This window comes from Equus asinus, chromosome 25, assembly GCF_041296235.1.
Source record: "Equus asinus isolate D_3611 breed Donkey chromosome 25, EquAss-T2T_v2, whole genome shotgun sequence".
NCBI classification, from domain to species: domain Eukaryota; kingdom Metazoa; phylum Chordata; class Mammalia; order Perissodactyla; family Equidae; genus Equus; species Equus asinus.
The window spans coordinates 45,517,913-45,533,084 of record NC_091814.1 but is presented as its reverse complement, the minus strand read 5'-3'; the positions used below and the strand labels follow the sequence as shown (position 1 = coordinate 45,533,084).

The 15,172-nt window shown below is 43.3% G+C and overlaps 1 protein-coding gene across 1 annotated transcript in view; it reads right to left on the bottom strand.

Moving 5' to 3' along the window:
* Nucleotides 1–15,172, bottom strand: part of ASTN1 (astrotactin 1) — a 292,192-nt gene that overhangs the window by 181,616 nt on the left and 95,404 nt on the right. Inside the window, exon 2 of the mRNA XM_014845333.3 lies at nt 10,368–10,555. Coding sequence (XP_014700819.1) covers nt 10,368–10,555 — 188 coding nt within the window. The remainder of the gene's footprint in view (nt 1–10,367; nt 10,556–15,172) is intronic.

The following is a 15,172-nucleotide window of genomic DNA, read 5'->3' as shown; positions in this document are numbered from 1 at the left end:
TCCAAAACGCATATATGTCTTAGTCCCAAAGCCTTCCATCTTCTTCCTCAGACAAGATACAGGAAAGAAAGAAGTAAACGGTTGAATCCTTTAATAAATATTGGTTTCTGATTTCTCTTAGGGATCTCACATGGCCCTATCTTCTTTATGGTATTGGGGAGGCAGAACTCACCTTAAGTTCACCTTAAGCAACCTTGGGGATTGGGAGCCAGAGCCCAGAAGGTCCCAGATACTGCTCTGTGAAGCACCCACTGCTTTCAGCCACAGTGCAATATACCAACAAACTGAGCATCTGATTCATCCCAAGTTAGAAGGCTCCTTGACTCATCTCTATTGCTATTCATGGATGTCAGCAGCCGTGATGGAGGTAGCAAGAGAATCATAAATAGCAAGGCAGCAGCAAGTAGCTCCTAACCTCCCTGCATGTACCATGGAGACCCCTATGCAACCTGGAGGTGGGCGACTGACATCAGCCTCTCAAATAGGCAAGACTTTTCATGAACTCTAGCAAAAACTTGAGAGAGTCATAGCTGATTTTATGAGGCGAGATCTTAAAATGTTTTGTCCACTCTCAGCCTCCTCACCAAGGTGGAGAACCACCAGTAACTCTTAAAGTCCTTAATTATCAGTCCCCCACAAACCAACCAACTTGATCACGACATGTCTCGAAGCATAATTCCACTTTCATGCATACATGCACACCCATATTAGGTGTTTTCCTATAAGAGGCTGGTCTAACATAGCCAGGCATTTAATAAAAGTCTACTATGTGTGTAAAAGCTGAAACCAAGCAGGAGCCACCAGCCTCACTGGGAAAAAAAAATAGCATATTTACTAATAGCTACCCTGTTAATACTTCTCTTGTCAAATCTAGGCATATTTTTGTTTTCATCAACTTTTGTCTTCACTAAACCCATTAATACCTCTCAGGCAAGGCTAGTGTGCTGGCATTTCACCTGAATAGGGAATACCACATGCCTTGAATCTGTAGCAAAAACAATCTTTGTCTATGCCTGGCTTAAGTGACAATTATAATTAATCTATGGGAGTCTGACTAAAACCAGCAAACTATTATCTTTCACACTGCAAATGGGACACTTATTCCTTCTGCTAAGTTAGATTTTAGGCTCTAGTTAGGCTCTGAAGACACTATGAGAATGTACATGATCAGGGTCAGCAAACTATGGCCTCTAGACCAAATGTGGTCCACCTACTGTTTTTGTAAATAAAGTTTTATTGGAACACAGCCATATTGATTCATTTCTATATTGTATATGGCTGCTTTGGAATGACAGTGGCAAGAGTTAGATGGTTGCAACAGAGCTTATATGGCCTACAAAGCTGACCATCTTTGCCACTTGGCCCTTTGCAGACCCCTGGCTTAATTTCCTGTCATTATCCATGCTTGCATTTTCTCTACGGGCATATGGCCGGCTACATCTACTATACCCAAATCTAGTCTGTCTCCAACCAGGGCCCATGGGTGTGGGTTTGAGGTCAGATTTAAAAGCAAATTTCAGGCCTGTGAGAGAATCCCAAAACTTTACAGATGAGCAGAAAGAGAGGGGAAGATAGCATGATCAGGAGGAAAGATAATAGCATTAGGAATAAGAATCTCTGAGTTTTTCCACCAAATTCAGGCCATGAACGTCACCCACTGTCCTGCACCTTCCTTTCCCTGTTGTGAATGTGAGTAATAACAATCTGCGTATGTGTGATACCCAGGCAGAAAAGGAATTCCCACAATGACATCATTTGGTTTGATGAAAAAATAAATAAATTAGTGAAGTTCTTCCAGGAAAGTTTGGAGCAGGATTATCATCCTAAACCATAGGTTAGCTGCTAGGAAACCCGGTAAACAATGAAACAGAAGTGGCTTAACAATGCCCTGGATGTACATGACCACATCCCAGCTTTGGAACGGGCCAGTTCTGTTGCTCTGATGCCCTTAATTGCCTAGGTCTTTTCCCTGAGCACAACCCTCTAGGACTCTCTAAGAGGTTGCCATGATCCCAGCTGCTTTTCTGGCTCCCTAAGGTGGAGGGCCTTGGGGTGACACACTGCATACAGAATTGTTACAGGCAGCTTGCATGGCACCCCAAGAGTTTACCTAAGTTAATAGTTACTGGGCACTTCCCATGGGCCAGGCATTATAGGAAGTGTTTGATAAGAATCATCTCATTTAATCGTCAAAACAGCCCTATGAAGTAGAATCTATTTTTATTCCAATTTTATAAATAAGGAAAGTGAGTTTAGAGAGATTAAGCAATTTGTCCAAGGACACTAGAAAATCAAGTAAGTGGTAGAACTAGGATTTAAATTGGTCTCTCTGATAGCAAAGTCCTGGCTATGAACTTCCTCATTAAAGTTCAGTACCGTAGAACTTAGAGTCTTCATTGGCTTCTTGGCTTCTCAATGACCTTTGCTTAGAGCCAACCCCAGCCTTCTTTGCAATGCTTAATCTGTGCCCAATCCGGCTCTTCACCTTTTGAAGTGGCTCAGAGACTCCACCATGACAACATCGTGCCCGATTCTCTATGTGCCTTCCTATTTTTCATCAATTGAAGGGTTTCTGCTGCGATTGCTAAAAGAAGCAAAATTATTCCACAGCCCAAACCGGAGAAACCAACCGACTCTGAAGCCATCAAGCAGCAGAGTGAAGTCCGAAGTCAGATACGCTTGCCTTGAATCCTGGCTCCATCTGTGTGACTTTGGGTTTGTGACTTACTTTCTCTAAGCCTCAGTGTTTACATTCTGAAAAATGGGGGAATTACTATTTCACACGGTTGTTGTGGGAATTGATCGATATTATGCATAAAAATAATCCCCTACATTGCCTGAGACACAGTGAGTGAAATAATGGCTTCATTACTATGAATATTACTAGTTCTTTATATTGACTTAAACCCCACAGAGATTATGACCCCTGTTTTCAAAAGAATCTTCAGAGATCTTTGGAACTAAATACTTAAAAGCAGTGTGTTGGCTTCTATGTCGTGAACTAAATTGCTGAACAGAATATTACGTCAAGTTGTTAAAAGACATTAGTATCCTTGTGAAAATTTGGCCTCTTAGCTATTTCCCTTGCTGTCTGGAGAAATAAGGGTAACTCTATGAGCTTCAAGAAAGAGAAGAACAGAGCTGTAAAGAGGATGTAAAGAATGGAAGAGAAGGTAGACATTCCACCTCACTCTCAGTTCTGCCAAAGGCTATCCTCAGATGTTAAGTATTAACAATACGATTAAATGTTCCATGAAAGCAGAATCTTGTCTTATTAATTTTCTATCTCCTTAGTAGCTAAAAAAATACCTGAAGCCTGACAGATACGCTTAAGTGAAAGAATCAATGTCCAAATGAATGAATGAGTCAATGATTCTTTTAAATCAATGATAGGTCAATAATGCTTTTAAAATGCTTTTTTAGTTTCTAAAAATGTACTGCGAAAGTAAGTGCATGAAGAAGTCTAAGTTTATTATTACATGACATTCACAATTTTGGAGTTGGAAGTCCCCAACCGCCCTTCCCTGCCAATAAACCCACTGCCAGCTGTGAGGTGGTGTGGCTGAAGCCAAGGTTAGCAGGTGGGTGTAGCCGAGCTGAACAGAATCTGAGCTTTTGGGGTTAGCTGCCTGGCGTAGTCACAGGAAGAAAGCTCTGCATCCCACCTTGGTTATAGTGCTCACAGAGTTATTAGTTTTGAAGTAGCAATGGGAAAAGTTCAGATGAGTCTCAGCAGACACAAGTTGACAAAACAACAAAAGGTGGGTGAAGGACATGTGACAAATACATATTGGGCACTCATTACAGGCCGGTACTCGAGCTGGCGCTTCTTAGAGTGTGAAGTCCAGACTCTGCCAACTGCCTCAGTTCAAATTCTGGCTCTGCAACCTAACAGCTGTTTAACTTCAGGTGCGTTACTTAGCTTGTCTGGCCCTCAGTCCCTTCTGTAAAATGGGATAATAATAAACCCCACCTTATGGTATTGGGATAAGAATAAAAAACAAAAGCTAATTTATATTGAAAGTACTTAGAGTAGTGTCTGGCACATAATAAGTACAAGATAAGATGGCGATGATGATGATGACGCTGATGACATCTTTCAATCCTCCTAACATCTCTACAAGTTAGATCACAGTATGCCTGTCATATTGAATGAGCGACTCATGGAATCACGGCTTCTCAGCCTCTGCTAAAGGAAGTGGTTCCGGGCTGTGCCTGGAGCAGGAGCGGTCATTTTCCATCCCACGTGAGCCAACCTCCCCATAACCACAGCCAAGAGGAGAAGGTTAGAGTGACATCCACCTGTGAGATAACTTGATAGGAAAAGTTCTGAACACAGGAACTATGGGAACTAGCTAGGTCCATCTGCTCGTCTCCCTAAAGTTAGAATAAGGGAAAAAGCAGGGATTCTGGCAGCCGGAGGAACAAAGTTGGAAACATCATAAAGCTGAGAAGTCAGGAGGGGTCATAAGTGAGGTGACCTGATGAGTAAATGGATAGTGCACACATATAAAAACATCAAAGCGGGGAAAAGATTTACAGACTAACTGGACGACGGAGCTAATTCATGGCAACAGGAGCCAAAGAAACAGGTGCAAAAGAGCCAAACCACGAACTGCGGAGGCTGGGGGCTGACAAGACGACTTGGATCCTGCACGACCTTCCAGTTCCAGCCTTTATGAAATCCTGCTTTTTAGATTTTTTTTTAAAATCACACCATTCCTGTCTCCCTTAGCTTCACATGAATTTCTATAGTAAAACTCCATTACGGAGAAGGCCTGAGTGGATCTCCGGTCTTTAAAAAGCCTAACCAACACATCCATTTCACAGATGACATAATGAAGCTTCCAAAGAGGTCAGCAGATTACCTACAGTGGTAAAGGCAGGATCTGAAGTCCATCTTCCAACTCTAAGCCCAGTGCTCTTTCCACTAGCCCCCAGCTCCCACTCCACAGGAATACTGGAGGGTAGTAACCAAGACGGAACAGCTGAGCAATTGAAATGACTCACGGACTCATATGTACCTGGACCTAACGCATCTTGGCAAGAGATGCACAGCCCAACCATGGTGCCAGGTGGGGGAATTTGCAAGCCAACTCTCCCTTGGCACTTGGAATAGCCCCCAAATGGACCCTGGCATCTCCAGTCTTTTGCACATCAGCCATCAGAGACAACCCAAAAGCAAACAGGTTTTGTTTTTAGGGATCTTGCTGATTACGTTAGAAACTGTTCACTGTTTTCTTAACAGGAGGCCAAGTACACAATGATGGCTTTGGCCGGTGGGCAGTATGGCCAGTGTGTTGGTCCAGCCCCGTAACGGATGGCTTGAACTGCTAGAAAAGTTCCTAGGACTGAATCAGGACCTGTCTCTTTGTACCTTCCAATTTATTACTCTAGTTCTGTCCTTTGTGGTAACACAAGACATGTTTAAACTCCTCCATTGGTTTCTTAAAGATCAGAAGGATTGGTTCTGATAAATTAGGGCATCCTCAGTTGAACTGAACAAAAAATATCAGCTGACGATAAAGATGTAAGAGTGACCTTGATTAATGAATTTGCTAATGAATTTTTGTAAGAGATTTGCGGAAGGCAAAAGGTACTGACAGATAAACCACCTAGCCCTCTCTCCTGTTCCCACGAACACTTAACAAGTACTGGATGTTCCTGGTGGCACATAGCAATGACCATCCTTGGATCTCCTCTTCTCTGCCCTAGAAGTGGCTGAGCTTTAGGAATGAAATGAAGACAGCTTCAAGCAAAGTAACATGTGATGCTCAGGCAGCTGAACTGAACTTGAGCAAGGATGTTCAAGTAAGAGTAAGTAAGTAAGTGTGAAGATGGGTCCTCTGGCACAAGGTTGTCTGTAGTCCTGGAAACACAATCCTGGAGGCTCCCATGGGTGTGTTCTGGAGGCTTTGTAACTGAGCCCAAGCGTTACCCAGAATGGAACTTCCTTTCTGTTTCCTGGACTCTGGGACTTGACACCAGCACCTATGTCCTCAAACTTCGTTCTCTACATTATTTCTCCCAAAAGAAAACTCTGTGTCTTTGGCTCACCTGGTGCTCCCAGAAACAAGGAGGCTGGGGACACCTGAGGAGCCAGCAATCAAAGGCCACAGGAACCTACAGACACTGGCCAATGGGCTCCACATGACTGGGCTAGCTCAACACCCAGGCTTGATTGATGGGCTCTATTCACAAAATCCTCAGGGGGATAGACAAACGCTCAAAGATTATTTTTTTCCACAATTGTGAATTGTGCCTAAGAAGGCTGAACTATGAAAGATATTATCTGCCAGTGGGAGTTACCACTACAAAATATATACATATATCAAACCGAAGCATTTTTGAAAGGCTACTTGCTGTGAAAAATGTACTTAACCAACCTATATGCATATAGGAAGTCTATTAACACTGCCATCTTTAATTACAAAGATGAAATATATGGATAATACATTAAAATTCTATTATGTGCCATTAAATTCCTTTGCATACTTTAAGAAGAAAAATGTAGATCATATGGTAAATTAGCAAAAGTACAATATGGAAATTTAAATCCACACAGAGTCTGCATATCTAATGTAAAGTCATATTAGAACCTGATCTTCCTTGGGGTAAACAATTTGCTTATAACTGAAGAATTCCTGGACTTCTGGTTTAAACTCACAAGTCAACTTTCATTTGATGATTTTGCTTTCACTTGTTCAAGAGTCTGCCACCGTATCCTTGCGTACGTTCTTAGTTTTAAATGTCAATTATCTTGCAAAATTCGAAATAAATCTCTTCAGCCAAGTTGGAATCATGCAGGAGGTTAAAATGCATTGTTTGACCCTCAAAGCAATAACATAAGATTTCAGAAGGGAAATCCAATTATTCTACGCAAGGAAGAAATAGCATCTCTTCGAAAAAAATAATTCAAAAATTTTAGGATGTGATTGAAACATAAGAAAAGCAAAAGGTTTTTCAAAGTTTTAAATTGCCAGGTTGCCAGCTGAGGTATTGGTTTTCTGCAAGCCCGAGGTTTCGCTGATGGTATATTTATACTGGGCACAGCATAAGAGAGGACTTACAGATTCTCATTCATACACTGTCATAAGGATACAAAAAAAGGTTTTCCTTTTCATCTCATTCTCACATTATTTATATTTTGTGTTTTTAAAAAAACATAGTCAATGCAAAATATAAAAACAAACAGTGGTCCCTGCATTGAGGCAATATGGATGAGAAAAGTATAAATACAAAGTGAGAGAAATGTATACTTTAAGGTTTTCATAGAACCATTAATTCTCTCTGCACATATTGGAAATATTTAGGATTATCAGTTAAGCTTTTAGATAGACATTTTCTTAACAAGAGAGAAAAAGTTGGGTGTATTCATATTTTGATAATAACCTTAACTTTTCTCTCTTTTGAATTATGCTATTTGGATCCAAACTGAAAACTGCATCAATATCGATCGTTATAGTTAATGAAAAATAGCCCTGCTATTATTATTTCATAACTAACAGGGTTTGGGTAATAAGATTTCATTTAAGTGCGTTTTGCTGCCCAATACTGTTACTAGTCAAGGGATTTTGCTATCTCCTGACATTTATAATGCTGTCATTCCAGATGTCTCAAACGGCTGCCTACTTTACCTCCAAACGATGTGGTATGAAGTGTATCAAATGATGTCTACCAATCCATGACTCTCTGAAGAGGAAGCCATCAGAGACTCTAGGAACAACATCTTCAAATGAGATACCCTCAGGCTTGATTTCTAAGCTGAGGGTAGATACACAATTTTAAAATGTTTCTAGAACAGAACGTTAAGGATAGGAGAGGCAGAGTGCGTGGATGTGTGGCATGGAACGAGAATGGAGGAAGGTGAGAGGGCAAGCTGGGTTGCAGGAGACTCCATTGCCCAAACCATCTTTAACCAAAATGGAAGGGAGTATTTATATCTTTAGTTCACCCTGGGATCCATGTTCTCCTGCAGAAGTCAAAGGCCTTCCTGAACTTTTCATGGAGATGTGGGTCCATCCACATTCAAGACGCCAAGCCAGAGACAAACACAAAACTTGTCCACCCTCGCCCTTTGCCCAGGCCCTTTTAACCTCTGCTTCCTCCAGCCTAGTTGAAAACAACATAGAATAAAAAAGTTGAAGGAATCATCTCTTTCATTTTCTTTGGAAAATGGAACATTATTGATGGTCTGCCAAGGGGGATCAGTAGCATATGAAGGGCAGATTTCAGAGAGAGGTTTATAGTTGATTCTTGTTCTCTCTCCATTTCAACAACCACTGTCCATTAATCCCTGCCCAGGGAGTCTCAAAAAAAAGCATTAGTGATATAGGGCATCTTACAGGGGTTATTATATTTTTAAGGGCGCAACCTAGTTCCTCAAAACCATTGGCATCCTTAATCAGTGTATTTCTATCTTCACTGCCACCTACCTGCATAAATGTTCATGCGTGTGCACACATGCACGTCCTCTAGAGAACTTACTGGAGCACCTCATTGTGATGATAGAAGGTGGGGTCCTAGCTACACTGAAGATATGATGTAGAAACTAGGACAAGCTTTAGCTGCCTTTTCATGGATCCTCACACTACTCCCCAGACCCCACTAACCACACCTCTGACACACTGCCTGTCTTAAACCTCTTGTATTCAGGGTCTTTCTTTCAGACACAATCACACCCAATATCAGTCCTCTAGAATCTCCATATACTTTTCTTCACCTTACACATTTCTTTGGTGTGACAAAGACTGGTTCTTTGAAACGGTCTTGGACCAAAAGAAATAGAACAAAAACTACCCGTGACCATGACTGCTTCCCACATTGATGGGAGGATGTGGACAGCTGGTGGAAAGTCCACCATTGTGCCCTTCTTGTCAATCAGATATTATAAATGTGAAGACAATGTGGCCTCTACATCTGTTGCCTTAGTCAATACCAGGGCTGATGTGGCTGATCTGCCTGGTCTCACCACTCTCTGGAAACTACAAGCTACAACGAAGAAGACAACCTTCCCTGAGAGAGGAAATATTGGTTGTTGATTAAGGACATACAGGTACTATGGATACTACGTTAAAAACCTGAATTAGGGGCTGGCCCCGTGGCCGAGTGGTTAAGTTCGCGCGCTCCGCTGCAGGCGGCCCAGTGTTTCGTTGGTTCGACTCCTGGGCGCGGACATGGCACTGCTCATCAGACCACGCTGAGGCAGCATCCCACATGCCACAACTAGAAGGACCCACAACAAAGAACATACAACTATGCACTGGGGGGCTTTGGGGAGAAAAAGGAAAAAAATAAAATCTTAAAAAAAAAAAAACCTGAATTAATTTATAACTGTGATAGTAACAGAGATTGGATTAGCGGTTACCAGAGGGGAAAGGGGGAGAGAGGAGGTGAAAGGGGTGATCAGGCACATGTGTATGGTGATGGATTGTAAGTAGTCTTTGGGTGTTGAACATGATGCAATCACACAGAATTCAAAATGTGTTATGATGTACATCACAAACTAAACAGCATGTAGTGATGGTACCAGAGTAATAGATGAATCAAAGTTTAGACAAGACCTAGACTGGTTCTCTGTTGAGTTTCCTAACAGTGAAATAGCTCATGCCCTCCCAACCTACGGCCCAGTGATAATCAGTCAAGCCTGAACCTGCTCTCAGGCTACCCTAGGAGCAGAAGATGTATTGGTTTTACCAACACAATGCTAACATATAAAATACCAAGTGAAACAGGTATTTTCTATCTCCACTTGGAAATTCATTCATTTATTCCACAAGTAAGGCTTAAGTATTAACTATGTGAATGCATTGTTCCAGGTGCTGAGGATATATCTACCATGAACAAAACAACACCAAAGATAACCCCTGCCGGCTACTGTAGCACTTACTTTCTAGTGAGATTCTAAAACACAGTTCCTAGAACTTTAGGAAGGCTCTTCTCATTTCTTGAGGTCTCAAATTTCTGAATTAGAGAAGGGATGCTGATGGGGAAGTTTCTGAGCTGGGCTAGAGGGAGGGGCAAGTACCTATTAACATACTCTTTAGTGTAAGAGGAGAGAAAGTCAGGATGCTGACTACCAGTATCCACTACCCCCATCTGATATGCCTTGGGTTTATAAAAGTTACTCCATGTCTAGGCATGTTCCTAGAGAGAGAACAGTTGGATAATGGTGCTGTAGAAATAATTACAACTTTTACTTATACCACAGATGGAGGCATTTCTCATAAATGGGAAAGTTACTTATTAACATAATCAATGATCATTATGCAGTTGGGTCTTATAGAGCTATGTCTATGGCACCAAGACTCTTAATGTCAAGGTAACATAAGCTATGGCCTGAGAGGCTAAGGCCATGTGGCTCTTACCATGACCGAGATGTGGAGGATCCTCAGCTCCTCTTCTGCTGACTCATGCTGGGGTTCTTCAGTCGGGTCTTGTCCAGGGAGGCTCGGGGCGCCATCTTGGTGATGGATGTGAAAAAGCAAAGTGCCGTTCTCTAGCCACTGCTGCCTCCAGCGCACCAGAGGGATGTCCTCCGTGTTCCCTGAGATCTCTAGAGGACATACAACAAAAGCACAGGTCAAAATTCTGACTGCACCGGTCCAGATCTTCTGTTTCATCTTCTTCCCAGACACTGGTACCAATTTGCCAGCATTAGGTGAAGATAACAAAGGGTTCCAACGATAGTTAGGTCAGGCTTACTGCTGCTCCAAATCTCAAGGAAGGGAGGAGACCCTGAGAAGAGGAGAATTATCCCCTCTAGGTCTTTGCACTATAATCTAGTGAGCCAGGCTCTCACCCATTGAGAAAAATACCAAGGTGAAAATTCAAGTTCTTCCTTATATTTCTATGATCGATAGCATCCTTTACCCAGCACAGTTTGAATACCCTGATAACCCCCTGAGGTAAATACAAGGTTGTTTGCCTCTTGTAAATTTGAAAGTGTGAGTCCCCTAGCAATTACTTCTAGACACCGGTGAATCTACCAAGGAAGGAGTTGGTAATTACTGTGCACAAAACTGGCACTTACAGAACAGTCCTGGGAGGTTAGCAGAGCAACTAGGGCTGACAGGTTATTTCTAAAACCACAATCATTTGCTGCATAGTCCACTGGAGATGTTTGATACTTGCTGTGGCAGGGAAATTAATGTTTTAATTCCCTTTAATTGTTCTTTTCACTTTTGCAGAGCAGAGGTGACATACGTGGAGAGGGCGGTGACGAAGGGGGCCCTTATCACAGACACAGGCACTCACCTGCTCCCAGGGCCTAGACCGAGGCACTGGACTATCATGAACAGATTACTAACAAAACACCAAAACCCTACTATGTGCTATGCACTGTGGTGCTAGCTGGTGTTGCAGAAGTATACTGTTACGTGACCCTCTCGCTCATATTCCTAAGCAACATCATATCAAAGCTTTGAGACATCCCACAATAGAGAGACCTGATTAACACAGCTTTTCTAAACTTCAATTGGCCCCCAAACCATTTTTTTCTTAACAACTATTACCACCCTCAGGAAACCAATATTTTGCTGAACACTTTGGCAAAGCATTGCTTTATAAAATTTCATTTTTTTCCCAAAGGCATGGCTTCTTCTCTCAAAATTTATCACCTTTGGCCAAAAAAATAATAAGTCCATATACATAAAAAAGATTTAATAAGACACATTTAGAATAGTATTCTCATCAAGTACCACAATCATAAAGAGGAAAGCAATTTTAAATATTTATGGAGTTTATAAATATCTTTCACTATTTGTGGGAGGGCACAAATGATGTTCTGCTTTATTTATTTACTTGTATATTTATTCATTAATTTACTTAACAGACATTGGGCATGTATTATGCACCGGGCACTGTTCTAGCCACTAAGGTACGAATCTAAATGAGGCTCTCAACAAGTTCTCCCAAGCAACCCACTGTAAATGAACGTGGTAAGTGCCACACAACGTGCATAACAAAGTTTTATGGGCATATAGAAGAAGGAAAGAGGAATCTCGGGTAGATGATGGAAGAGGGGAGGATGGTAGCCTTTTCAGAAGAAGATAATAATGGCGTTGAACCTTGAACTGTGAGTGAATTTCCTTTCAATAGGGAGAGGACATTCAGACACTAATACGAGAGTAATGATGAGGACGAGGAAGAAGAATATTGGCTGGTCCTCTCAGGGTAGGTCAGTGAGAAGGATCTGCGTGAGCCGCAGGTCATGAGCCTGCCCTAAAAGACGTTGCTATGATTCCCTCTCTCCTCCTTCCATCCTACAGCCCAGGGAGCAGGGTAAACTTGGGAGTGTGAGGGAGGACAAAAGGCAGCAAAGACAAGGTGATCAGAGTCCCCTTCAACCTTAGCCCCTCTCCATAATCACCCAGAGGACTCAGTCATCCCTCTGGGCTGGTAAGCTGTCCATGTTCGGGGAAGTAACCACCACAGCATCCAGGAAGCTGCAGTGGGCGGAGGGCGTGAGAAGGGAAGATTCCCTGCATCCTGCTGCTGGTTTCCGCAGGTGCAGCCCCATCTGTTAAGTGAGGTGATGTCACAGGCTTCCTGGAGTTCACCTGTCTCTTAAAGAGCCTTTCCAGATTTCCCCAAGAACAGGAAACCTTGGGCGCAACTTGGAGAGTGCCTGCTTCGACCAGCGGCAGCAGTGTGACACTTCACCACAAGCAGCCCATTCAAAGCCCACTGATAGCCACATGCCACTTCAGCAAGCCCTCCAATCACAGACCCCACTCAACAGCCACGTGACACCTCACCGTAAGCCCTCCAATCACAGACCCCGCTCGACGGTACTTACCCTTTCTAACTTCTCATCAAGCCTTCACATCAAAGCTCAGGGAAGAGTCGTCCTGGGAGACACACCCTTCTCTCCCAAGTCCCCTTCCAGCCACTGCAGCAGAAAGCAAACTCCCTCTCCTTCTCACCACCGCCATGAAAATCACAAGCAGCAACAGCTCCTAAAAGCACCTAATGGCGTAATGAAATCACCCAGGGCAACACACGTCCAGCCTCCTGCCGGCACCTGCTCTCGCCCAGCCTGGCCTTTATTCCACACATGTCTGGTCCCACTTCAGCCCTTTGTGTAACTATTCTGGAGGAATATAGCACCTCATACCTCTAAAGCATGGAACAAACCAGATTTTCATTTCCTAGGAGATCGTCATCAAGTAGGTCAGGCTCATTACCTCTATTTTAACTGTGGAAGCAAAGAGAAGTAAATACAGGGACCAAGGTCACCCTCACCTAACACAGAACAGGGACTAAGATGGATGAACTTCTATCAGATCCCCTCCACTCCCACACGCACAGCAGATGACATGACCTTCGAACACGCACAGCGTGAGGAAGCAATGGCGTAGGACGTCCATGTGGTCTTGTAGGAGTTTTGGTGCTGCACTATTTTAATTTTTTGAACAAGGTCTTAGTACTCCATGACTTCCTTTAAAATTAAGACATAATTCAAATACCATGAAATTTATCCTTTCAAAGTATACAATTCAGCGGTTTTTAAAATATTCACAAAGTTATGCAACCATCACCGCTCTAATTCCAGAACATTTTCGTCAGCCCAAAAAGAAACCCTGTACCCATTGGCAGCCCAAGACTTTTTTTTGAAAGGAACGTGTTCTGCTCCAGGGTTCTAGGAGTGGTGGTACCAAGGAAGAATGGGTGCAGAGGGAGTACTGACTAAATGCTCCCATGGAGAGGTGGGCTCAGAGCATAGACTCTCTGGCCTGGGCTTCCCGGCCAGCCCTCTGAACCTCTCTCTGGGTTACTCATGCCCACCTCTATTGACAGTGATATCCTGATTCTGCCCAGATAGGCCTCATCATAGAGGGCAAAGGGAGAATGAAGGAGGGCACCATGCCTGCCAGTGAAGGTGCCTGTCATTTTTTAGATTCAAAATAATTATGAAATGATAGCTTCTTCCTAGGCTTTTTTCCCCCTGCTGGCAGAATCTGACATGGGCAAGCTGAAATACTAAACCAGGGAACTTATTTACTTCTGCTATATCTGGCCTGGGTCAGCTAATGAAAAAAACCACACAGGACATAGTAAATGTCTTGTGAATTTCATCGTGATGCGCATGAGATCAGAGCTCGGAACATCAGTGCAATCATGGCAGTCTGGATGTCAGCAGAATATCTCAAGAAGAGGAAGTACTCAGAAATTTCTTCACCAATGCAAGTCTCTCCTGAGACTCCCAAGGAACAAATATGGGAGGTGATAGAATGGTTAGTAGTCCAAGGCCTTCTGAGGGCTATGGCTGAGGCTCAGACAGAGCCTTTCCCACCGTGTACTGAATAAAACAAGTGCCAGCAGGAGCCTGTGCAGTCATCGCAAGATTCCACAGGTGGCATGAGCACCACAGCCACCATTGCACCGTGGGACTGAGACTGCCCTGACTTTGAGCACGTTCATTCTTCCCCTCTACAAACCTCACATCTCTCAGCCCCTCCCCAAATTCTGGGACTGCCTGGAATACACAGAAACCAGGGTGCCATTTATTCTCGCATACAACACAGATTTTTGGAGCACACTATATTCGCCACCTTCAGCATATTGTGCTACGTGATCCCTACTCTCAAGGAGCTTTTGATCTAGTGAGAAACTGAAGACATAGCCATGAATAAGTACTCTAAACAGTACCAGCTGTGCTGAGTGAGAGGGAGGAACTTGGCTGGGCATAAACTCATGGGAAGGGATAAAATAGGAAGACACGTTGGGAGGCAATTCCAGATGAAGAGAACAGTGTGTGCAGAGGAACAGCAGAATGATGCACGTCTGCAGGACTGCGGGAGGTCTGGTGACGCTGCAGGGCGGAGGATGTAGGGAGGAGGAATGGAGGACTGAGGCCAAAAACCCAGACTGGTGTCAGTAGTGAAAGCCACTTTAAGGAGATTAGAGCTAAGGGAAAGTCACCCATGGTTTCATTAAGCAGAAGAGTGAGGGGCAGCCCCGGTGGCCTAGTGATTAAGTTCAGCACACTCTGCTTCCACAGCCCAGGTTCAGTTCCCAGGTGTGGGCCCATACTGCTTGTCTGTCAGTGGCCGTGTCATGGTGGCAGCTTACATACAAAAAGAGGAAGATTTGCAGCGGATGTTAGCTCAGGGCAAATCTTTGTCAGGAAAAAAAAGGCAGAGGAGCAAACAAAGCCATGATTTACAAA